Here is a 27076-nt window from a genome sequence, read left to right on the forward strand (position 1 = left end):
TATATAGTGTGTGTTAGTAGCTCCATCGTGTCCAACTCTTTGCATAGACTGTAGCCTCCCAAGCTCCTCTGCCCATGAAATTCTCCAGGCAAGAATTCTCCATGGGATCTTCCTGACCCAGGGGTCGAACTGGGGTCTCCTGAATTGTAGGCCGATTCTTTACTGCCTGAGCCACTGGGAAAGCCCCTTCACTTAGCATAATATCCTCTAAGTCCATCCACATTGCTGCAAAAGGCAAACTTCATAATTTTTTTATGGATGAGTAGCAGTCCATTGTGTGTGTGTGTGTGTGTGTGTGTGTAATGTCTTTATCCATTCATCTGTTGATGGACACTTAGATTGGTTCCATATTTTGGCAATTATAAATAATGTTGCCATGAACACTGGGGTGCATGTATCTTTTTTCATTACTGTTTTTGCTTTTTTGGATACATACCCAGGAGTAGAATTGCTGGGTTATATGGTAGTCCTATTTTTAGTTTTCTGTGAAACTTTCATATTGCTTTCTGCAGTGGCTGTACCAATTTATATTCTCACCAACAGTGTAGGTGGAGGTTCCCTGTTCTCTACATGCTATAAGTGAGTTATTTAAATGCCACAATCTACCCAAGATTCACTAGGCTACAAAATAATACACAGATCCTATTTTAAGAATTCTGTAGCACTAGCGTAAGGCTTGCCCAGCATAATTTGGAAAATGTTTATACTGAGATTGAGCTTTATTTCTGACAAGTGTCTAGTTTCTGATACAAAGAATGATCTGCTGCACCTTAAACATGGGGGGCTTTTTCTTATTTCTATGCCTTTGCAAATAATGTTGCCTTGGACAGGAATATTTGTTTCCTTCTCCTTTCCTGTGCCTAGTGAATCTTAGGTATCCCCTAAGTTTCAGCTCAGATATCATGTCTTTGGTCTTCTGCCTCTAAACAAGAAAAAAAAGTTCACTGACTGATTTATTTATTCATTCATCACCAACACTGGGAACCTACTATATGCTAGACACCGCGGACAAAAATACTAGTAAGACCTGGCTGATTTCCTCAAGGAATTCACATGTAACAGTATATGTGAGAAAGGAGAATATGGAAAAATAAAAATATGACTACAAGATAGTACAGCATGGGCAGTGACAATATATCATCAGGGTAATATGGGCGTATACAGAAAAAATCAGCTCAGATCATGAGCTCCTTACCGCAAAATTCAGGCTTAAATGGAAGAAAGTAGGGAAAACTACTAGGCCATTCAGGTATGACCTAAAACAAATCCCTTAAGATTGGAGGTGACTGGACAGAGTGGATGGGGGTCCATGACAACATACAGGGGGCAGTGACTGAAACCATCCAAAAGAAAAAGAAATGCAAGAAGGCCAAGTGGCTGTCTGAGGGGGCTTTGCCAATAGCTGAGGAAGGAAGAGAAGACAAAGGAGAAAGGGAAAGATACACCCAGCTGAATGCAGAGTTTCAGAGAATAGCAAAGGAGAGATAAGAAGGCCTTCTCAAATGAACAATGCAAAGAAATAGAAGAAAACAATAAAATGGGTAAGATTAGAGATTTCTTCAAGAAAGTTGGAGATATCAAGGGAACATTTCACGCAATGATGGGCATGATAGAGGACAGAAATCATAAAGATATAACAGAAGCAGAAGAGACTAAGATGAGATGGCAAGAATACACAAAAGAACCAAAGCTATGGCAAACCCAGACAGAGTATTAAAAAGCAGAGACATCACTTTGCCAACAAAGGTCTGTATAGTCAAACCTATGGCTTTTCCAGTAGCTATGCATAGATTTGAGAGTTGGTCTGTTAAAAAGGCTGAGCGCCAAAGAACTGATGCTTTCAAATTGTGGTGCTCAAGAAATACTCTTGAAAGTGCCTTGGATAGCAAAGAGATCAAACCCTCATTCTTAAAGGAAATTAACCCTGAATATTCACTGGAAGGATTGTTGCTGAAGCTCTAATACTTTAGCCACCTGATGTGAAGAGTCAACTCACTGGAAAAGACCCTGATGCTGGGAAAGATTAAAGACAAAAGAAGGGGGCAGCAGAGGATGAGATGGTTAGATAGCATTACCAACTCAAAAGACATGAATGTGAGCAAACTCTGGGAGATAGTGGAGGACAGAGGAGCCTGTTATGCTACAGTCCATGAGGCTGCAGAGTCTGACATGACTTAGTGACAACAACAATAGGAAAAAAACCCACCTAATCAACAGTTCGTGGAACATCAAGAAAATCTTCCTAGATGAGATACCTACGCTGAGTTTTAAAGTTTTAAGTACAAACAAAGTAGGAGAAGAGTGGGGGGCATTTTCGACAACAGAAACAGGATCAAGGGAATTTAAACTTAATCTTATGAAAATGGGAATCCAATGAAGGATTTTAAGCAAAATAATGACTTCAAGTTAACCTCCTAGCAGCATTTAAATCTCTTCAGAGATAATGGAACTTTTAAGGAATAGCACTTTTTAATAGAACTTTTTAAGTGCCTAGTGACAAGATATAGAATGGATTGGAGGGATTATACACAGTCTTCATATTTTTCAAACATTTGTATCCATCTGTTATGGTACACTTTCCACATTACATTAGGTTGTTTGTGAAGCTATTATATCTTGACTTCTTCATTAAGTTGTTAATTCCTTGTTTTCACAGCATAACTCACCTATCATTGTATCCCCAGTACCAAGCACAGTGCTTGGTACTTAAAAGGTACTCAGTAAGTGTTTGCTGAATGACTGAGTCAATGAATGAGTACATTAATGATTAGGACTAAGGAGGGAAATGTTGGATAAATAGAGAAGAGAGTCATATCAATCAAATATTAATACAAACAACTTCACCCAAAGAATATATATAATACAGAAGGCCATCTTGCTAACTTTTACTTTCATTATTCCCCATTTAGACTCCTTTAAGCAAATCTTTTTGTATAATGGATGCTTACCTCCATGATTACAGAAATGACTTCCCTAAACCTGGACATTTTCCTTTTGTTATCAGTAAATGTCCATCATCTATTTCAAGACTTCATTAAAGATATAGGTTCTCCTTGATGCCCCTCTGAATACGACTCTGTATATTCAGTTAGTAGTATATCAGCAAGTACTTGCAGAGTTGTGTGTAAGAGTTCTCAGGGTGATGAGTATGAGAAGTGTGCATTTGGTTTCTTAAGTTTCTGAAGACACAGAACTGTATTTTTTCTTTCCTTTATGTCTAATCAAAACAATAAATACAGGTTATATTCAAAATAACTTTTAGCAGCCTAGACTTCCAGGAATCTTTGCTATTATTTAAATTCTGTTCTTCTTAAAAGGGAAGGATAAATCCAAGAGAAATGAAAACATGTGCTGTGTTTACTTGCTCAGTTGTGTACAACTCTTTGCGACCCCATGGCCTGTAGCTTGCTGGGCTCCTCTGTCTGTGGGGATTCTCCAGGCAAGAATACTGGCATGGGTTGCCATGCCCTCCTCCAGGGGATCTTCCCAACCCAGGGATCAAACCCAGGTCTCCCGCATTGCAGGAGGATTCTTTATCATATGAGCCACCAGGAAACCCCATGCATACTGGAGTGGGTAGCCAATCCCTTCTCCAGTGGATCTTCCTGACCCAGGAACTGAACCAGAGTCAATTGAAGGCAGATTCTTTACCAGCTGAGCTACCAGAGAAGCCCAATGAAAACATATGTCCAGGCAAAAACTTGTAAACAAATATTAATTGCACATTATTCATTAATACTCAAAAGATGGAAACAATCCAACAGTCCATCCCTTGATGAATGGATAAATAAAAGTGATGTATATTGGATTAGCCAAAAAGTTCATTCAGAAAAACCCAGGAAAGCGAGTGTTAGACTTCCAGTCCAAGTCCAAAGGCCTGCAAACCAAGGGGGTTAATGGATAAAAACCCGATACATACAATGAAATATTATTTGGCCACAAGAAGGAGTGAGGTACTAATGGAAAACATAAAGCATTGCTGAAAGAAATTATAAAGAAGATACAAATAAATGGAAAGACATTCTTTGTTCAGGAATTTAAAGACATAATATTCTTAGAGCCCATGCTACCTAAAGTCACTTATAGATTCAACGTAATCTCATTAAAATGCAAACAGCATTTTTTTAAATATAGAAAAATTCATCCTAAAATTCATATGCAATTCCAAAAGAATATGTCCAGATGAGATTAGTATTTGAATTGGTGAAATAAATAAAATATATCACCCTCCCCATGTGGGGGTGGCATCATTCTATCCACTGGGCATTTGAGTAGAACAAAAGATGGAGGAAAAAAATGGTCCCTTTTGCTTCCTCCCTGCCTTTTGACTTGGGATGTTGCCCTTGGATGGGCTTTATCCATTAACTCCCTTGGTTTGCAGGCCTTTGGACATGGAATGGAATTATAACACCAACTTTCTTGGGTCTCCAGCTTGCAGATGGCAAATCATGGGACTTCTCAGCTTCCATAATCATGTGACTCAATTCCTCATAATAAATCTCTTCCTATATATAGTCTATTGGTTCTGTTTCTCTGGAGAGCTCTGTTTAATACAAATGGAATAGAATAGAGAGCACAGAAATAAACACTCATGTATATGGTCAAATGACTTTTGACAAGGGTGTCAAGACCATTCAATGGGGAAAGGATAGTTTTAAAAAAATGATGTTGGGAAAACTGGACAGCTACATTTGAAAGAATGAAGCTGGACTCTTATCTTCCACCATATACAAAACTTAACTCAAAAAGGATTAAAGACGTAAAACCTGTAACTATGAGTGAGGTTGGGGAGGCTTCCTGGTTTGGAAGGATTCCACATGCTGTTGGGCAACTAAGGTCTTGCACCACAACTACTGAGCCCATGTGCTGCAGATACTGAAGCCCATGTGCCTAGAGCCTGTGTTCTGCAACAAAAGAAGCCACCACAATGAGAAGCCCAAGCGTTGTAATGCAGAGGAGCACCCACTTGCTGCAACTAGAGAAAGCCCATGAAGAGCGATGAAGACCTAGAGCAGCCAAAAATAAATAAATAAATAGTAAAAAAAAAAAAGGAATTGTACACCATGATCACATGGGATTTACCCCAGGGATGCAAGGATTTTTCACTATCTGCATATCAATGTGATACATCACATTAAGATATTGAAAAATGAAAACTATATGATCCTCTCAATAGATGCAGAAAAAAGCTTTTGATATATTTCACCATCCATTTATAATAAAAACTCTCCAGAAAGTGGGCATAGAGGGAACATACCTCAACATGATAAAGGCCATCAATGATAATCCCATAGCTAACATCATATTCAATGGTGAAAAGTTGAAAGCATTTTCTCTACAATCAGGAATAGACAAAGATGACCATTCTGGCTAGTTTTATTCAACAGCTTTGGAAGTCTGAGCTATAGTACTCAGAGAAAAAAAGAGATAGAAGGAATCCAAATTGGGGAAAAAGTAAAACTGTCATTGTTTGCAGATGACATGATGCTATACACAGGAAATCTGAAAGCTCCTTCTAGAAAATGATTAGAGTTCATCAGTAGATTCAGTATAGCTGCTGGATACAAAATTAATAAACAGAATTTTTTTGCATTTCTATACTAACAGTACAAGATCAGAAAGAGAAATTAAGGAAACAATCTCATTTATCACTACATCAAAAAGAACAACAATAACAAAAAATACCAAGGAATAAACCTACCTAAGCAGGCAAGAGATCTATATTCTGAAAACTGTAAGATGCTTAAGAAAGAAATTAAAGATGACACAAACAAATGGAAGATATTAATATATGTATTCTTGGACTGGAAGAATCAATATTGTTAAAATTATACTACCCAAGCAATCTATGGATTCAATGCAATCCCTATCAAATTAACCAATGACATTTTTCACACAACTAGAACAAAAAATTTTAAAATTTGTATGTAAACACAAAAGACTCTGAATAGCCAAAACAGTCTTGAGAAAGAATGAAGCTAAAAATTCAATCCACAATCCCTTACTTCAGACTATACTACAAACTGGCACTAATCAAAACAGTATGGTACTGGCACAAAAACAGACTTATAGACCAATGGAATAGGACAGAAAGCCCCCAAACCCATGTACTTATGGTCTATTAATCTACCACAAAGTACACAAGGATATATAATGGAGAAAAGACAGTCTCTTCAATAAGTGGTATAGGGAAAACTAGATAGCCACATGTAAAATAACAAAATTAGAACATTCTCTAACACCATATACATATACAAAAATTGGAGAAGGAACTGGCAACCCACCCTAGTATTCTTGCCTGAAGAATCCCATGAACAGAGGAGCTTGGAGGATTAGAGTCCATTGGGTCACAAAGAGTTAGACACAAATGAGTGACTAGCACACATATACAAAAATAAATTCAAAATAGATAAAAGACCTAAATGTAAGACTGGATATCATAAAACCCCTAGAGGAAAACATAGGCAGAACACTCCTTGTCATAAGTCACAATATTGGGGGGGGGGTCTGTCTTCTAGAGTAATGGAAATAAAAAGAAAAATAAACAAATGGGACCTAATTATATTTAAAGGCTTTTACACAGCAAAGGTAAATCATAAACAAAACAAAAAGTCAACTTATGGACTGGGAGGAAATGTTTGCAAACAATGCTACTGACAAGGGATTAGTTTCCAAAACATACAAATGGCTCATACAGCTTTAATATATACAAACTGAACAACTCAATTAAAAAGTGGGAAGAAGACCTAAATACACATTTCTTCAAAGAAGACATACAAATGGCCAACAGGCACTTGAAATGATGCTCAATATCACTAATTATTAGAGAAATGAATAGCAAAACTACAATGATGCATTACCTCACACCAGTCAGAATGGCCATCATTAAAAATCTACAAATAATAAATACTGTAAAGAATGTGGAGAGAAAGGAACCCTCCTACACTGTTGGTGGAAATGTAAATTGGTGTAGCCACTGTGGAGAACAGTACAGAGGTTTCTTACAAAGCTAAAATAAGAGTTATCATATAATCCTGTAATTCTACTCCTGGGCATATAGCCACATAAAACTAATTTAAAAAGACAGGCACCCTAATGTTCATAGTCAAACATGGAAGCAATCTAAATGCTCGTCCACAGATAAATGGATAAAGAAATAGTGTGTGTGTGTGTATGTATGTGTGTGTGTGTGTATATATACATATATATATAAAGTGGAACAGTACTCAGCCTTAAAAAAGAATGAGATGATGCCATTTGCATCATTTGCAACATGAATGGACCTAGAGATTATCACCTTAAGTGAAGTGCGTCATTCAGAGAAAGAGATATATCTCTGAGATATATAACATCACTTATAAAGATACTGCTCTAAAATGATACAAATGAACTTATTTACAAAACAGAAATAAACTCAAAGACATAGAAAACAAATATATGATTACCTAAGAGGATTGCCGGTCAGGGGAGAGATAAATTAGGAGTTTGGGATTTATATATATAGACTACTATATATAACATAGGTAATCAACAAAGAGTTACTATATAGCTCAGAAAATGTTACTCAATATCTTGTAATAAGCTATAATGGAAAAGAATCTGAAGAAGAACACACACACATATATCTGAATATATATGTATACATATAAAGAATCACTGTGCTGTGCACTTCAGACTAACAGAACATTGCATATTAACTAAAAGTAAAAAAATTTTAAAACTGGGAAAGGATTTGAATAGATATTTCTCCAAAGTTGATGTATGAACTGCTAATATGCATATGAAAAGATGCTCAACACCATTAATGATCAGAAAAATGCAAATCAAAACTACAATGAGATATCACCTCACACCCATTAATTGGTTACTATCAAAAAATCAAGTGCTGATGAGAATGTAGAAAAACTGGAATTCTTACATAGTAGAATAGTACAACCAGTATGGAAAAGAGAAAAAATTTCCTCAGAAAATTAAAAATAGAAGTACCATATAATCCATCAATCTCACTTCTGAGTATATATCCAGGGTCTTGAAGAGATATGTGCACATCCATGTTCACAATAGTGCTATTCATAATAGTCAAGAATGGAAGTGTTCCAAATGTCCATCAACAGATGAATGGATTAACAAACGTGGAGTATATATCTAAATACTATCACATGGCCCAACATGGACAGACCTTGAGGACATTAAGCTAAGTGAAATAAGCCAGCCATAAAAAGACAAATACTGCTGACTCAACTTATATGCCATATCTAAAGTAGTCAAATTCTTAGAAACAGAAAGGAAAATGGTGGTTACCAGGGGCTGGGATGAGGAGGAATATGTATGAGAAAATTTTGGAGATATGTTTCACAACAATGTGAAGGTACTTAATGCCACTTAATTGCAATGATAATCTGTTAATTTAATTAACTTAATGATGTTAAGATGATAAATTTTATGTTTCTTACTATAATAATTTTTAAAGAAGGAATGAGATATGGATCCATGTTACAACATGGATAAACTTTGAAAATATTATGCTAGGTAGAAAACACCAGTAATAAAAGACCCATTATATAATCCCATTATGTGAAATGTTCAGAATAGGTAAACCTATAGAGATAGAAGTAGTTTAGTGGCTGCTTAAGACTGGATAGTGGGCTAGGGGGATAGGAAGAGGATGATAGCTAAAGACGGTGGAGATTCTTTTTGAAGTGATAATATATTCTAAAACTGACATGGTGATGACTATACATATCTGTGAATAAACTAAAAACCTTTGAACTATATAATTTATGTGGGTGAATTATATGGTATATGAATTGTATTTCAATAAAGCTGTTATTTTTTAAAGGGCAAGAATAAGAGATTTTTTAAAGAAGAATATTTCTCTCATTTTAACATATATAATTATATTAGAAGAGTAAAGAAAAGTCATATTTGAAGTACACATATACCATCTGGTCTTTATAGATCTTTGAAATATCTTGGAAAGAAAAATTAAACATTTCCTCTGGAAAGAAAGAACAGCTTCATGCTTAAGGTTATCAGCATAAATCTAATAACAGAAAATCGGCCAATTTTTATTTTGTACTCATACTAAATATAAGGAATTCTATCTTTAAGGTAAATTAGATCTCTATTAGATTAGTTCTGCTTTTGGAGTTGATACCAAGTTAACTTACCAGCAGCATTTAAGTCTTTTCAAAGAGAAAAACATGTATTACCCCAAGTTTCTTTTTTCCCTAAAGGCCTAAGGCAAGGGAAAGGATTTGACAAGAAATATGCAATTGATTGGAAAATGGTAAGGCCTTCCAGTTAGCAGCAAATATAAGAGAGCTGAGGGATAAATGTAAATATACACCAGGAAGTATATCAATATATATCAGGAGGATTCACAGATCAGGCAATGACTAGCTCTTCCAAGCAGTTAATATTAGATTTCATTCAATGTCTCACCAGATGATCGATTTGGGAACTTACAGAGTATGTAGTAGTGCTGCAAAATACTTTATTACTTGGAGGTGTCTCTTGCTTACATTTAAATACTGTCATGGATCTTAAACCATCTCTTCTCTTTGCCCATAGGTGGAGCCAAAGTACTACTGTTGAATAAACGTTGGGCGTGTGGTTTCAGAAAAGCAGCAGGCAGCAGTAGACTAGATATTAATCATATGACTGGTTGGCACTCAGGAAGACCCCTTGTGTGGGGGGAGTTATTTTTACAGTTACACAATTGAGTATAATTAACTCACTTAGAAAAAAAATCAGACCTATAATCCTGGCTAAATCATCCCTATGTCACAAACGAGTAGACTAATCTTCCTATTTCATACCTTCTTCTATGAATATTATTATATATTTTCACATACATATTTTTCTCTTTTAAAAAGTATTATAAATATATCTCATTTTGGGTCAGAAACAGGGAGAAGTACATCTGTTGTGGTCAGTATCTAAGAAGGACACTTCACTGCCAATCTCTAGAAATGCTTAAGTCTTTTGTGGAAATACAAAGAACTCAGGTCAGAAATGCCAAAGTCTTTGGTTATAAAGTCTTAAAAAAAAACCCTAGAGCTTGTAAAATAATGCTCCTAAGAAAGCAGAAGCCTTTCTATTCATACCTTAGTTTTTTTCACTGTTAACTGAAAGACATTGGGGATAACAGGGAATTCTAGAATATTTTAATCTGCTTTACAGCAGCTAGTACTGCACCAAGTATGAATTTATAATGTATTCACATCATGTATTTTATAAGCAAAGATGAATCATAAATGGTAGTGTGACAAATATTATCTCCATTGGTATTTCTCTTATAAGAAACCAAAGGAAGGTATGTTTAATTAGTAGAGCACTTGTTCCTTAAAGGTCTTGCTTGCAGATAGGAGTTGAAATAGTAGATATAATAAAGGACAGCTCAGAGACAGAAGAAAATTCACCTGTAGCCAAAACACATTAAAATAAATAGTAAACTTTGCATATACATGCACTTCTAGGTTCTTACTTTAGAAGGATAATTTTCATACTGATTTGAGACATACTCTTGGAGAAGGCAATGGCACCCCATTTCAGTACTCTTGCCTGGAAAATCCCATGGACAGAGGAGCCTAGTAGGCTGCAGTCCATGGGGTCGCTAAGAGTCAGACATGACTGAACGACTTCACTTTCACTTTTCACTTTCATGCACTGGAGAAGGAAATGGCAACCCACTCCAGTGTTCTTGCCTGGAGAATCCCAGGGACGGGGGAGCCTGGTGGGCTGCTGTCTCTGGGGTCGCACAGAGTTGGACACTACTGAAGCGACTTAGCAGCAGCTGCTGTAATTAAAAAATTACAAGACGCTTAACTCCTTGGAAGAAAAGTTATGACCAACCTAGACAGCATATTAAAAAGCAGAGACATTACTCTATCAACAAAGGTCTGTCTAGTCAAGGCTATGGTTTTTCCAGTAGACATGTATGGATGTGAGAGTTGGACTATAAAGAAAGCTGAGCACCAAAGAATTGATGCTTTTGAACCGTGGTGTTGGAGAAGACTCTTGAGAGTCCCTTGGACTGCAAGGAGATCCAACCAGTCCATCCTAAAGGAAATCAGTCCTGAATATTCCTTGAAGGACTGATGTTGAAGCTGAAACTCCAATACTTTGGCCACCTGATGTGAAGAACTGACTCATTTGAAAAGACCCTGATGCTGGGAAAGATTGAAGGCAGGAGGAGAAGGGGACAACAGTGGATGAGATGGTTGGATGGCATCACCGACTCAATGGACGTGAGTTTGAGTAAACTCTGGGAGTTGGTGATAGGGAGGCTTGGCAAGCTGCAGTCCATGGGGTCGCAAAGAGTTGGACACGGCTGAGTGAACTGAACTGAGCTGAACTGAACTGCACTGCACTGCACTGAGCTGAACTGCACTGAACTGCACTGAACTGCACTGCACTGAGCTGAACTGCACTGCACTGAACTGCTGTAATGGAATGAACAGAGGACTAGGAGTACGGAATCTTCGGCTCCGGCTGTTTTGAATCATAGCAAATTTTCTAAGAACATTATTAACCTCTTTGGTCCTAAGTTTCTTTGCCTTTAAAGTAAGAAAGACTACTTGATCTCCAAATCACTTTCTTTTTGTAAAATTATAAGTATTTCATATAGTATACTGTTAACATTCCTTCACAGATCTACCCTATGTATATGACCTTGAGAGCATCACTTCCAAGCACTTCTGTATACATGATTTATTCTTAGTTTTCTGGGATTCTTGCTGAACCTTCACAGAGATATAGTAAGTAATTTTAGAGATCTCACGGTGGCAAATGGCCTCAAAGATTCATTGATTCTGGATCTCTCTTAGGAAATGTGCACATCTCTCTACAGGCTTCTGTAATTGTAGGTGTCAGCGTATTTGCAGAGGCAAAATATTTGGAATCTCCATCCGCATACTTTTCCTACTTAGTGATTGATAGATGAAATTGGATAGTTAGAGGTGCATTCAGCTGAAATCAGAATGAACTAAGAAGGTTTGTTCATTAAAATGCAAATATCCCTAGAAAAGATAACAGCTACAGTGAGAATGAGTTTCTAATCTTTTTCTGGAGAGAAATCTCTTATCTTCAGTAAGAGAATTATAGGCCATATCTGACTCACAACTCAATTTATAGTGATTCACATTTAGATCACTCAACTTTTTATACCCATGTTGTTTATTAGAGCATTTATAACAGAGGAAGATCAAATATCCCAGTCATTTCTATTATAAAACACATGAACAAAGTGCTATGCGGACATGGAGGAAGAAAACTTAACTCAGCTGGTGAAACGGAGGAGTGGACACCAGGAATGCCTTCATGGAGGAGAGCTTCTTAAAATTTACTCTTAAAAAACATGTACTGGGAAAATGGGGAGATGTTGGCCAAAGGGTACAAATTGTCAATTATAAGATGAATAAGATCTGGGGATCTAACATAAAGCATGGTGACTATAGTTAATAATGCTGTATTGTATACTTGAAATTTGCTCAAAGAGTAAATCTTTAGCATTCTTACCATACACACTCATACACAGTCAGTAACTATCAAGTGATGAATGTATTGATTAGCTTGACTGTGGTAATTATTTCACAACCTATATATATATATATGTATATTCAACATGGTTGAATACCCTAAAGATATACACTTTTAACTTACTAATTATGCCTCAATAAAGTCAGACCAAAAAAAAAAAAAAAAAAAGAGTACATAGTGACTGAGCAGAGAAATAGGATAAAATTGTCCTAAGCAAAAGACAGTAGAGACAATGGCCTTAGAGATAAGACCATAAAAGGTAAGGAACAGCATGGCAAGTTTAGGGGAAAGCAAGTTCTGATGAGAAGGAACTGAAAAAGTAGGAAGAAATTAGATTACAAAGGGCCTTATATGACATATCAAGGAGTTCTGAATTTAATCTGGAGTTGTGTGGAATACTACTGAAGGGCTATATGCAGGAATGTTAGTTAATATCAAACTCGCCATTTGAACAGATTACTTTGGAATCAAATTGGAAAATGGATGGGAAGATGCTAATTGGGGAAGTGAAGGCTGTTAAAATAATCCGGGAAGATAATAATATAGACTTAAATTAAAATGAGAGAAGTGGGAATGGCAAATAAAGGGTAGATTCAAGAGGACGTAGAGGAAATGAGTATTGTAGCGGTAAAGAAAATAAGTTTATCTTTTTCTTGGATAGACATTTCTCCAAAGAAGACATACAGATGGCTAACAAACACATGAAAAGATGTTCAACATCACTCATTATCAGAGAAATGCAAATCAAAACCACAATGAGGTACCATTTCACACCAGTCAGAATGGTGGGATCCAAAAGTCTACAAGCAGTAAATGCTGGAGAGGGTGTGGAGAAAAGGGAACCCTCTTACACTGTTGGTGGGAATGCAAACTAGTACAGCCACTACGGAGAACAGTGTGAATATTCCTTAAAAACCTGGAAATAGAACTGCCTTATGACCCAGCAATCCCACTGCTGGGCATACACACCGAGGAAACCAGAATTGAAAGAGACCCATGTACCCCAGTGTTCATCGCAGCACTGTTTACAATAGCCAGGACATGGAAGCAACCTAGATGCCCATCAGCAGATGAATGGATAAGAAAGCTGTGGTACATATACACAATGGAGTATTACTCAGCCATTAAAAAGAATACATTTGAATCAGTTCTAATGAGGTGGATGAAACTGGAGCCAATTATACAGAGTGAAGTAAGCCAGAAAGAAAAACTCCAATACAGTATACTAACACACATATGTGGAATTTAGAAAGATGGTAACGATAACCCTGTATTCGAGACAGCAAAAGAGACACAGATGTATAGAACAGTCTTTTGGATTCTGGGAGAGGGAGAAGGTGGGAGGATTTGGGAGAATGGCATTGAAACATGTATAATATCATGTAAGAAATGAATTGCCAGTCTAGGTTCAATGCAGGATACAGGATGCTTGGGGCTGGTGTACTGGGATGACCCAGAGAGATGGTATGGGGAGGGAGGTGGGAGGGGGGTTCAGGATTGGGAACTCATGTACACCCGTGGCAGATTCATGTTGACGTATGGCAAAACCAATACAGTATTGTAAAGTAAAATTAAAAAGAAAAAAAGTTTAGTAACAGTGATGTTAAATTTAGTAGCAGCAGGTATACATCTATTGTATGAGTTTGGAACTCAGGCAAGGTCTGGGTAAAGATATAGATTTAGCAATCACTTAATAGGTGGTACTTGAAACAACTGGTATATGTGAGGTTATCTGAAATAAAGTGTAAGATTTGAAAAGGGCCAGAGACAAGCTGAAAAGAAAGTTCATATTCAAGGAATTGACAAAGGAAGGCAAGCTTACGAAAAAACCAGTACAGGAAACAAGTGCCACATTGTTTATCTGTCTCTCTCCTGTACTATACAGTGAGAACCATAGGGTGGGGTTTTATTTTATTCATCTTTGCATACCTGGACTTAACACGCCTGGTATTTAGCAGATTTTTAATAGATACTTGTTGAATAAATTATATTTCTATATATGGTATTGTTTTCTACACACCTAACTAAAGTGCCTAGGAGGATTAATTATAATGCTCTTTTGCATTAAAAACCAAGTGTGATCCAGCTCAAAGGGTGAATGCAAACCTAACTATTATTTCTCATCATCATGGGTGGAAACACTTGACAAGAGTTAACCACGCATGAAGAGTTTGCTTACTTATGAGTGACAACTGATTTGATGAACAAATGAAGGAGAAACAAACATATGACAGGAAAAGAGAATCCATCTGACAGTATCTTTTTTTCCCTAGAGGAGAAACAGAAACAGCCATTTCCAGTTCTGTTTTTTTCCTTAAAAGTCCTGGAATTTCTGTCTAAATGTGACCTGGCATCACAGTGAGATTCTTTTAAGGACTGATGATAAGAGAAACTACCCTGATATTATAAGAGGCCAGGTATGGTTAACTTATTTTTATAGAATGTAAAGCACTATTAAATTTTTTCCAACTTAATTTTACTTTCATATTTTCTGAAGATGTCTTAGTACTGATTGACATAAAAATACCTAAGTATCTGCATATAATAACAGAAAGAAACCATTTCATTAAAATTGATTTCTGAAATCACACAGTTAATTTCTAATTCCACTTTAGTTTTACTATCTTTATTTCCTTTAATAAGGAATAAAACAGAAACAAAAGAATAGGTTTAAACCTAACGACATACATGTCTAAGAGGATATAAGTTAAAGAAGTAGGACAGGTGTAAATTAAAGCAATTTTTGCCTAAGTAGGGCCAGAGACCAAAGAGCTAGCATCTGGCATTTAATATTTCACTAGCTTTAGGCCTTTTAACATAATTTTATCTACTATTACTTTCTATATTTTAATATTGGCAGAAGAGCATTATCATGTAGAAAGAGAACAACGTTGAGCTTTTTTCTTTTTTCTCTTTTGGCTGTGCCACACAACTTGCAAGATCTTAGCTGCCTGACAGGCACTGAAGCTGGGTCACCTGAGTGAAAGTGCTGAGTACTAGCCACTGAACTGCCAGGGAATTCCCAAGAATGTTAAGTCTTGAGTCTCAATTCCATTCCTTTTCTGCTGTTTTGAGTTTTCTTGTAGAAAAATTAGAGTGCTTGTATAGACGTTCTCTAATATCACTGAAATTTGACTATTTTACAATCTATGAATAAAGTCATTTATTTGTAAAATCAATACTTCTGCATTGTTTTTATTTGCACAACAAAAACAATTTAGAAACTACATTTTATTCAGACTGCACCTGAACTGGATGTTTAGAAAGGGAAGTAGCTGGTTAAAAACCGCAAACACTGGGGAATACTACCTTTCCATTATCTTTCCACAAGCTGGTCTCAATGTGCTACTAAACTAAGAGCAGAAAATGAGAGGATAGATGAAGCAGAAAAACTGAGATCAGACTGGCTGCTCAGTGATCCACAGATAAATTAATTAATGTAGTATTTACATTTAAAAACATGATTTTCACAAATGAAAATAATTACCAGACAGATTACTTATCTCTCACTTTTATCAGAAAGGACATAAGGCAGACCACAGTCAACTATTCTCCTCATTCAGTGCTGACAGCCTTCTCTTGAGAATATTGATATTTTGATGAATAGGAGAAACACAGTTGAATTTTTCCTTTTTTTTAATGTAAAGGAAGATTTATGAGTATTTTACTCTGTATACTGTTAGACTGATCTTAGAGTTGAGTAGAAATAAGAAGTGAAAAGAAAGATGGTAATAACTGTGATAAATGGTTAATAACATTTCTTTTTCAGGAAAACTGTGTATTAGTGTTAGAGTAATCTTGTTTGGAAAAGAATGAAAATAAAAGGCAATGGGCAAATATAACAGTACCTCGGTAGTTGATGATTTCTGTCCCAAGCACCGGAGTCATCTCCAGGACTGTGATAAAGGCTTTGTCCATAGACGTTAGAGGAAAAGGAGACATACGGTGTCTTCTAGCCACCTTGGTGATATCGACAGCACTGTGACCTAAACAGGAAGATAAGTAACTAAGAATATGATGCTGAAACCTGATTAAAAAGTGGGAATGGCTTATAAACAACAGTAATTCTCAGTCTTCATTTAATATGTCTAGAAATGAAGATTACAGGGGGAAAATTTTTCTACTGCTCCCCAAATATAGCCTGCTTTGGCAGAACATTAAATTGTTAATAATTTTATATCATGTAGCAAAAGCTGGTGAAGTTTAATGATGATACTGGCTAATTCTTTCTCAGTGCTTACTATGTGTCATGGCACTATTCTAATTAAGCTTCACAACAACCTAAAGGGAGTATCATTATTATCCTTATTTACAGATGAAGAAAATGAGGTTTACATATCTTGGCCTAAATCGTAAAGATAGAAAACAAAGAGCTAGGATTCAAACCTAGGTAGCCATGCTTTAGAGTCCATGTCCTTAGTTAGTATACTGAACTTTTACTACTCAATAAGCCAGTTAGTGAAAAGAAATATACAAGCTTAAGTTTATTTAGAATTTCATAGGAAATTCTCTTTCTTCTAAAAAAAGTCATAGAAAAATATTAGTTATGTACTCCCAGTGTAACCCTATCTAGTGTCATGGCATTCATATTACCCATATACTAAAACTTCTAATTTTATATCTTCAATCCCAACCTCTACCTTCACCTCTAGGTTTATATGTCATCCAAACAGTTGGTGGATAAGAGTAGATATCTACAAATGTATAAATCATCAAACATGCATTTGAGTGTGCAACAGGCAACTCAAACCTAGCATGTTCAAAATCAAACTTTTGATTCCCCATCCTCCTAACCTACCTACACGATATCTTATTCTTTTGCAATTCCCATCTTGGTAAATAGAAACTCCATTCATTAAGTTATTAATTCAAAACCTTGGTGACATCATTGATTTTTCTATTATTATCAGAGCCATAGTGAGTGAAGTGAAGGTCGCTCAGTCGTGTCCGACTCTCTGTGACCCTGTAGACTATACAGTCCATGGAATTCTCCAGGCCAGAATACTGGAGTGGGAAGCCTTTCCCTTCTCCAGGGGATCTTCCCAACCCAGGGATCGAACCCAGGTCTCCTGCATTGCAGGTGGATTCTTTACCAGCTGAGCTACCAGGGAAGATGTCTCTAAATCCCATCATTACTCACCATCTCTATAATTACTACAATAGTTGGAACCATCATTTATTTCCCGGGACATTGAAGAAGGTCCTAACTGGTCTCCCTGCTTCTATCCTTGTCCCATTATAATTTATTCTCCACACAGCAGTTACAATAGTCCTTTTAAACTGTAAGGTGAATTGTATTCATCTCTGCTCACAAACCTCCAATGACTTTCCAATTCACTCAGAGTAAAGACTTTGCTATGGTCTACAAAGCCCAACATATAGTCTACACTGTTCTCCTATCATTTTACTGTTGTTCAATGTGCTGTGGGCATACTGATTCCTCGCCTGAGAAAGCCAAATATGTTTCTCTTCAGGGTCTGCATACTCGCCGTTTCCTCTACTTGGACATTCTTCCCCAGATATTATGGTTCCATTCATCACTCATTTCTTTCAGGTCTTTGCTAAAATATCACTTCATCAGAGGCCTTTGCTAGACATCCTATAAAGACTATTACCTACTATCACTCTTTATTCTCCTTACCTATTTTATTTTTCTTTGTGGAAAAAAACATACACACACATGTATGGATATTCATATTTATATACTTATATATTTATAATTTTCTAATGTAAGCTTCATGACAGCAGCAACTTTGTCTTTTTGTCACTGTTGTTATCCTCAATACCTGGAACAGTACCTGGTACACACTAGACAATAGTTTTTGAATTAATGAATGTATCATTTAATGACAGAAAGGGACTTCTTAGAGTACAATGTCTTCATGTATACGTATACCTGGCCTTTTCTTTGAAATCTTAAAAGTCTATAGCTCAAAGGGTTAACATAAAAGGAGTAACTGCAAACACTGTTGCTTGGCTATCCGAACAAATATCCATAATTCACTTCTTCTGCAGCTGCCTTTCACCTAAGACTGGCCATACAATATGTTTATAGCCACCTAAGTTCTCGCCAGCAAGATGTAGGAAGTAGTCCCTGGGGGCAGGCTTCCTACTACAAATAAAAAGATAAACAGGTAAAACTTTAAGAGGAGAACATGACTAGCTACTGGGAGGTGCTATAGTCATTTTCAACTATGAGACTAGAAACCCATAGAGTAAGTATGAGAAACAAGGAAAGGAAAAGAGCCAGAATCCCTGACGACAGTGTTGAGCTACTGTACAAACCCTGGACTGCCTGCCTCCAGACTTTTGATATGTGGGACAAATAAGCTCCTACTTCTTAAGGGGGCAACAGAGGATGAGACAGTTGGATGGCATCACAGACTTAATGGACATGAGTTTGAGTAAATTCTGGGACATAGTGAAGGAGAGGGAAGGCTGGCATGCTGCAGTTCATGGGGTCACAAAGTCGGAAACGACTGAGTGACTGAACAACAATGACTGTATATATCCCTCAGAAGTCTGTAAGTTCCTGGTCATTGTAATTTATTTAATTTAGTCCTCCCATCCCACCTCCAGAGGCTACTTCAGATATATTCATTGAACTCACAGGTACCGTCCCATACTTTTCATTCTAAGACAAATGACATTGTCATAAGTAGTCAAAGAAAAGACATACAATATACTTATTTTTCATCCATGGGCAATCATGAAATCACAAAATTTTTTAACTTTAAGGACCTTAGAGATTATTTAGTGCTAAATATGAAAAAAAATTTCTACTTCAAGGTGAATACTTAGAGAAGGATTTTGTGTGATTAATCATTTACTTATAATTGAACTGTAAATTTATTCACAACTTTCACTGAAGTCCTTGTTTTGTCTTTAAATATTATCAATACATATTGTCACAATCAGTATAATTGAAAAGCATGATAGATGCTTCTGCATTTTATTTAGATTTATAGATCTCAGATCTGGTCTTTTCTAAGATATTCTTTACTCTCTTTAGGGTGAAAATTATGTATAATCTTATAAAAGCTTTTTTTTTTTTAAGTTTGGTTTCTGAGGGAAAAATTACACTTTTTAACTGTACAGAGGTTATTTGTTGAATGTGCTTTGTAATGGAATTTTTGTTATTAGAAACCAAGTTTGATTATCAGCGATACACACATCCATTCAACAAATATTTACTGAGTGTATTTTATGAGCCAGGCACAGTTATGTACTTAGTCTACACAGACTAAGATACAACCTGCAATGAAGAATGTTTCAGTTCAACAGAAAGGAAAGGTATGTAAGTAAATAAAAAATAAAGGCAGGAGGATATCAAACCACCTCATTGTTCTCTAGAGGTTGGTATTTTTTTTTTAATTAAAAACTGCATACCAATTTCCATCAACCTGGAAAAATATTCCCTGTCTTTATAATAATTTTGTACTTGCTTTTATTTTTCTATGGCATGTACCATCTTCCACCTTATGGTGTAGACATTTAAGTATTTGCCCTGCTTATGCTAGCTTATCACAAACTCTTTGAAGGCAGAACCTGTATCTCATTAATCTGTGCATCTTTTGCCACTTTTAGAGTTATGCTTTCCTTAGTAGATATTGAATAAATACTTGAGGTATGAATGAATGGGGCTTCCCTAGTGGCTCAGTAAAGAATCTGCCTGCAGTGCACAAGACCCAGGTACGATCCCTGGGTTGGGAAGATCCCCTGGAGAAGGGAATGGTTACCCACTCCAGTATTCTTGCTTAGATAATTCCATGGACAGAGGAGCCTGGTGGGCTACAGTCCTTGGGGCTGCAAAGAGTTGGACATGACTGAGCATCTATCACTTTTCATGAATGAATAACACATCCTCAAACCAAGTCTAAAGTTGGGAAGGGAGAACCAAAGTGTTGCTTCCTTTTCTGCCCAGTGCTTCTCTAAGACCTTCTGTATTTGTCAATTCTCTTTCACAAAGTGATTGTGTCACTAGATACATAATCCAAACTTTGATGCTAATGAGTTAACACTCGCCCCTCACTAAACTGTGTGTCATCAGAGCAGACTTCTGGATAAAATAACTGGAAAAAAAGTCTCAAAGGAGAAGTACTTTAATTCTCTGGCACATCAGCAAGTGTGTGCATGTGTTCTCAGTAAGTGTTTACTGAGCAACTTTCTATGTGCCAAGAGGCTTCTTCCCACTCAAGACCCACCCAAGATCGCACAGTGGAAATAATCAGCTACTTCACCAGTAAAGAAGGGTTAACTTGGTTGTGTAAATATGAGAAAAGTAGTACTTGTGGCTTACTGTCTAGATATAAAAAATAAAATTAATGAAGTAAGCAATAGTTGTGCTTTTAAAAATTGAAGTGTGGTTAATTTACAATGTTTTGTTAGTTTCAAGTATACAGCAAAGAACATATATATATATGTGTGTGTGTGTGTGTATATATATATGTGTGTTCTTTTTAAGATTCTTTCCCATTATAGGTTATTACAAGATATTGAGTATAGCTCCCTGTGTTATACAGCAGATCCTTGTAAAAACTACCTATTTTATATATAGTAGTGTGTACATGTTAGTCCCAAACTTCCAATTTAGTTCTGCCTCAACTATTCCTTTTGGTAACTATAAATTTGTTTTCTATGACTGTGAATCTATTTGTTTTGTAAATAAGTTCATTTGTATTAATATTTATACAAAGTTCATTTGTATTAGATTCCAGAAACAAGTGATATCATATGATATTTGTTTTTTCTGGATTACTTCGCTTAGGTCAATCCATGTTGCTGCAAATGGGATTTCATTCTTTTTTATGGCTGAGTAGTATTTGATTGTTTTATTTTATATATATATATATATATACATACACACACAACATCTTTATCCATTTCTCTGTAGATGGACATTTAGATTGCTTTTAGGTCTTGGCTGTTGTAAATAGTGCTGCAGTGAACATTGTGATGCATGTATCTTTTTGCATTAAGAGTTTTGTCCAGCTATATGCCCAGCAGTGAGAATGCAGGATCATATGGTAACTTTTTAGTTTTTAAAGTAACTTCCATATTGTTCTCCACAGCGGTTACACCATTTACATTCCTATGAACAGTGTAGGGGGTTCCTTTTTCATCCTCTCCAGTGTTATTTGTAAACTTTTTGATAATGGCCATTCTGACTGGTGTGAGGTGAGACCTCATTGTAGTTTTGATTTGAATTTCTCTAAATAGCTGCTGTTTTTGCATAAACGGAATTACTAAATAACATTAATATACTTAGTTCTGTTGTATCCCTCCCCACATGCAGGAAGTCTATGTGTTATGTAAGATTCCATTTAGCAAAAAACTGTAGCTAAAATAAGTTTTAAAAAAAACTATCGATCTAGGTGATTCAGTATTCTCATTTTCAGATTGAAAGTGGACAAACCATGCTCGAGGGTCAGCCCCAGGGACACACACACAGAGGAACTGGCAGCTGCAGGTACAGGCTGAGGAAGCACAGCACCACCAGTTAGCTCAGGGGCTCATATGAAAGCCTCTCATGGGCTGGCATGGGGAAGCTCCTTTATTAGAAGGCATACATTTCCAAAATAAAGCTGGTAAGCAAATACTTGTTTCTTTTGTTTGGTTTCCATTAAAAACATAATTTCAACTATTTTCTGATGTTGATGCCAGTGATTTATAAGAAGTTTTAAATTGAAAGCTTCACAAAATTTAAGAATATTTATCTCTGACTTTTCTTATTTCACAAGTTATAACCGCAAAGCACTTCTACCTGTCCAGGACTATTGCAGAACTCAGTCAGACAGGAAAAAGGATCAAGAAATATTCTACTCCAAATCTTTTCCCTCTTCTTGATTTTGAGCTCAAATAGAAATCTGATAGAAGAGAAAAAATTTGGGAAAAACAGTATGCACTTTTGTCTCTGTCTCTTACACCAGATGAGTTAATACAGCCTAGCAGGCAATTTTCATTGAGTGGTCCATAAAATCCATTTATCTAGAAGTAGGAAATGAAGGAAAGAACAATTGTTAAAGAGTAAGAAGGTTATAACAAAAGAAAGTCTGGGTTTGGGACAGTGAGTTCAGTTCAGTTCAGTTGCTCAGTCGTGTCCGACTCTTTGCGACAGAGAAGGTATCCAAAATTTGCATAGAACTTTTCCTACAAAACAAAAGCTATTTCACAGTCATAAATATATTCTGATGGCTACCTTATAAATGAACACTAATAGTCACAAAGAAAATGTAAAGGTACTAGGCTCCATTCAATTTATGTAAACTATAAAATGAAACAAAACTAACAAATGTGAAAATGTGTCCTGAGATTATACCATTCAAAGAAATATTTATTTAAGCTTATTCAAATAAATATTTATTTAAACTTATAATAGTAAAATTTTCTGGTGATGTATGGTAATGAGGCAGACTAACTACTCTGACAAAAAATAAACTACGAGGTAGTTTAGGATATGGGATCCTTATATGGGAGTAGGGGTGGTGGTGGGAAAAGGAAGTCTAGACATCTTCCCTACTCATAAATGTCCAAACTAAGCAAAGAGTAACAGGCTGAATTTTTATAACACCTACATTGATGGCATTCTTATATGAGGGGTTTAATTTTCTGAAGTAGATTTGTGGGATTAAAGCAATTCTAAATTAGCACAGATTGATGACCTAGAGGTTTCTCTAATAAGCTTAGGCTTCCATTAGTAAAATTTAACTTGTCTCATTTATTTTTTTCTCATGTATAGGTTCAGAATTGGGGATGATTATATGTGAGTTCAGAATCTGCAGATAAAGTACTTAAAATATTACTGAGATTTTTCTATCTGGCATGCAGCATTTATAATCACTAAAAAGACAATATATGATGTTCACTCAGGATCGCCATCATCCAAGACATGTTTAAATACTAATGGCAATATCTATGTTGTACAAGGCCTTTAAAGAGACAAAAAAGTACAAATGGATTCCTTTCTATTGAGTAAACTAAGGTCTTTGTAATACAGCAGTAACATTTTTCTTATGGCATAGACATATTAAATGAAACTGTTTATACCAGTGGAATGACTTTTTCCCATTTCAAATGCATCCTTTTTAATCTGCCAATTCTTAATATACAATGTTTCACCTTGGCTTGAAAATCCACTTTTTAAATTAGAAGTAAGTGAAGAGAAGATGCTTTCAGGTGACAGAACAGAATATAATAGAAACAAGATGTTCATGCAAGTTCTTGATTAAATTCAAAACCTCAAGAGGAAACTTTATTCTTCAGAACAATCAGTAAAAGAGTTCCCAAACTACCCAAAGTGTACATCATTATTCATTCTTTAGATACAGAAAATCTCAAGGGAGAGACCTGGTCTGCCCTATTAATATTACTGCCTCTGTTTCCCATGGTATCTGCAGCTTCAGTTTCTTGTATTTCTATTTCCTGGTTCTTTCTGAACACAAACCACCTAAGATAACGAATAACTTTCCTAGGAAGCTTAAAAAGCAAAGATGATAGTAATTTTTTCAGGTTAAATAACTAGGGCATTTGGTAATTCAAACAATGTGTGGCTCAGAAATACAAAAAGCATTTAGTCTTTTATATAAATCTCAAATTAAGAGGAATCAGGTCCAAACCTCTAGGGAAACACTGGCAATGATAGTGTTTGCAGGCTCAGGTCTACAGGGAACTCTGTATAACTGAAAATAAATTTCTTATATTGCTTTCAGTTTAATACTCTTTCTACCTGTTTATTCAAGATAATGAGCCTCAGAATATTGGGTTGACCAAAAAGTTCGTTCTCTTCTCACTGCTGTTATGAAAACCCAATGGAACTTTTTAGCCAACCCAATATTTCTGATAAAACCTAAAAATTATGAGGGAAAGGATTGTGTTAATTTGTATAAGAAGTATTAAAATAAAGTACCCCTGGAATTTATGGGCCTCAAGATACAAAACAAGGCATTGTTGTCACAAAATGTTTACTCTAAAATTTTTATCAATGGTTCACTATCATCGCCAGGATAAAATTTAAATTCTTTAGAATTTAATAGTATACAAAACTTTTCTTGCTTCCTTTTCAGTCATCACACATTATTCCATCATTCAGAAAATTAATAATATTGTAGATCTTGGAATACACTGCACTATTTCATATTTTCCTGCTCTTGTATGTTTTCTCTGCACAGAATAAGTTTTCTCTCATCTTTTTGTTTTTGTGGGAAATTATTCTTCTTTCACAACTTTCTTTGGTAAGCAAATATTCAAATAGTGATGAGAACATATATCAAAGGATCTTAGAGTCAATATGAAAAGGTTCCCATTAGTCAAACCTGGGACAACTTAAGCATCAAAATAAATTAGGATAGTAACAGATAATCTATTTAATAAAATGATCCATAAAAAATTAAAATCAATGAGTATATAATAGTATAAGGTAATGATTAAATAAAAGTCTTCATTACAGCAGAATGACAACTGATAAATGAAGAGAAAGAATTAGAAAGTCACCACTTGGCAACTATCATAGTAGTAATTGGCTCAACAGTAATAATTGGTTCAGGCTTCCTTGGTGGCCCAGATGGTAAAGAATCCACCTCCAATGTGGGAGACCTAGGTTCAATCCCTGGGTTAGGAAGATGCCCTGAAGGAGGGCATGGCAGCCCACTCTAGTGTTCTTGCCTGGAGAATCCCATGGACAGAGCAGGCTGGCAGGCTATATATAGTCCATGGGATTGCAAAGAATCAGACACGACTGAGCAACACAGCAGAGTACCATAATTGGTTCACAGTAATAACTGGTGTAAAAATCATCAACGGATACTAAGACTAGAAGATGAAAATCTCAAGAAAAACAATATATTTATATAGTCTCAACATATCTCCCCACAAGATTCTTATTAATCACAATAGTGATTTTATAGTGGAGAAATCTGGCAGATATTACCTTAACCAAATGATCAAAGTTAAAATCACCAGTAATGACCTCATGAAATTCCTAAGAATGTATTAAGGACATGAAGTCACATATGAGGTATTACTGTCAGAGATGCATAACCTGAACCAAACTATCGGGAAACATCAGAAAAGTCTAAATTTGAGGAACATGCTACAAAATAACTCTCCCACACTCTAAAAATGTCAAGGTCATGAAAGACAAAGAAAAACTGAGGAACTGTTCCAGACAGAATAGCCTAAAGACATATAATAGCTAAAAGTAATGCATGATTCTGGACTGGATCCCAGATCAGAAGAAGAGAATGTTTTTTTCCCTTTGGCTACAAAGAACATTATTAGAAAAACTGGCAAAGTGTAATTTGAATAAGATTACATAATAGTATTATGGCAAGGTTCATTTCCTGATTTTCATAATTATACTGTGCTTAAGAATATTATTTTCTTTTTTAAAATTTTCTTCGGTTTTTAAAAAAGGACATATACATTTGATGCATTAAGGGGCATCATGTCTGCAATTTACTCATAAGCAGTTCAGGAAAATATGTATATTAATATGTAGAGAGAAATGGCAAAGTAAATGTGGCAAAATGGTTAACACTTGTGGGAAACCGGGTGAAAGAAACAGGAATTGTTTGTACTATTTCTTGCAGATTTTTTAAAGCTTGAAATTATTTTAAAATTTAAAAAATTAAAGAAGTTTTTTAATGGTCTGCCTTTTATGGAGAAATGCATGACCATTCCATTTTTTCCTACACTGAGGCACTCTAAATACTTTATCTCAGAATTTCACTGCATATTGTATTCATTACATATCTTACAGTAATTATACTTTTTTATATACCTGTCTGCTTTCTTAATTAGATTATCAACTCTTTGAGAAAGGAAAAGATGTTTTAAGTCAAGGCCCAATGATACTGTGCACATGTGGTCACAAAGAAAATTCTGGTGAATGAGTTTCTAAATGTTTGATTTCAGTCAGTCTGGAATATATAGATTGCCAAAGAAGATGGGCTGTAGAGATGTATACTACACACAATTTCAAACTCTATTCTGTTCATTAATTCAATGTTCTTCTTACGAGAATGACTTTTTTAAAAAAAATTTAAATTTATTTATTTTAATTGGAGGCTAATTACTTTACAATATTGTATTGGTTTTGCCATACATCAACATGAATCCGCCACAGGTGCACACGTGTTCCCCATCCTAAACCCCCCTCGCAACTCCCGCCCTGTACCATCCCTCTGGGTCATCCCAGTGACCAGACCCAAGCATCCTGTATCCTGCATTGAACCTAGACTGGAGATTCGTTTCTTACATGATATTATACATGTTTCAATGCCATTCTCCCAAATCCTCCCACCTTCTCCCTCTCCCACAGAGTCCAAAAGACTGTTCTATACATCTGTGTCTCTTTTGCTGTCTCGCATACAGGGTTATCGTTACCATCTTTCTAAATTCCATATATATGCGTTAGTATACTGTATTGGTGTTTTTCTTTCTGGCTTACTTCACTCTGTATAATTGGCTCCAGTTTCATCCACCTCATTAGAACTGATTCAAATGTATTCTTTTTAACGGCTGAGTAATACTCCAT

The 27076-nt window shown here is 35.8% G+C and overlaps 1 protein-coding gene across 5 annotated transcripts in view; it reads right to left on the bottom strand.

Moving 5' to 3' along the window:
• The window catches only part of GPHN (gephyrin), a 547122-nt gene that overhangs the window by 90765 nt on the left and 429281 nt on the right, over window positions 1-27076 (bottom strand). For all 5 annotated transcript variants that reach the window (XM_040226253.1, XM_040226252.1, XM_040226254.1 and 2 more), the window contains one exon: window positions 16392-16529. In XM_040226253.1, coding sequence (XP_040082187.1) covers window positions 16392-16529 — 138 coding nt within the window. The remainder of the gene's footprint in view (window positions 1-16391; window positions 16530-27076) is intronic.

The sequence above is a fragment of the Oryx dammah genome, unplaced genomic scaffold (genome assembly GCF_014754425.2).
Source record: "Oryx dammah isolate SB20612 unplaced genomic scaffold, SCBI_Odam_1.1 HiC_scaffold_26, whole genome shotgun sequence".
NCBI lineage: Eukaryota > Metazoa > Chordata > Mammalia > Artiodactyla > Bovidae > Oryx > Oryx dammah.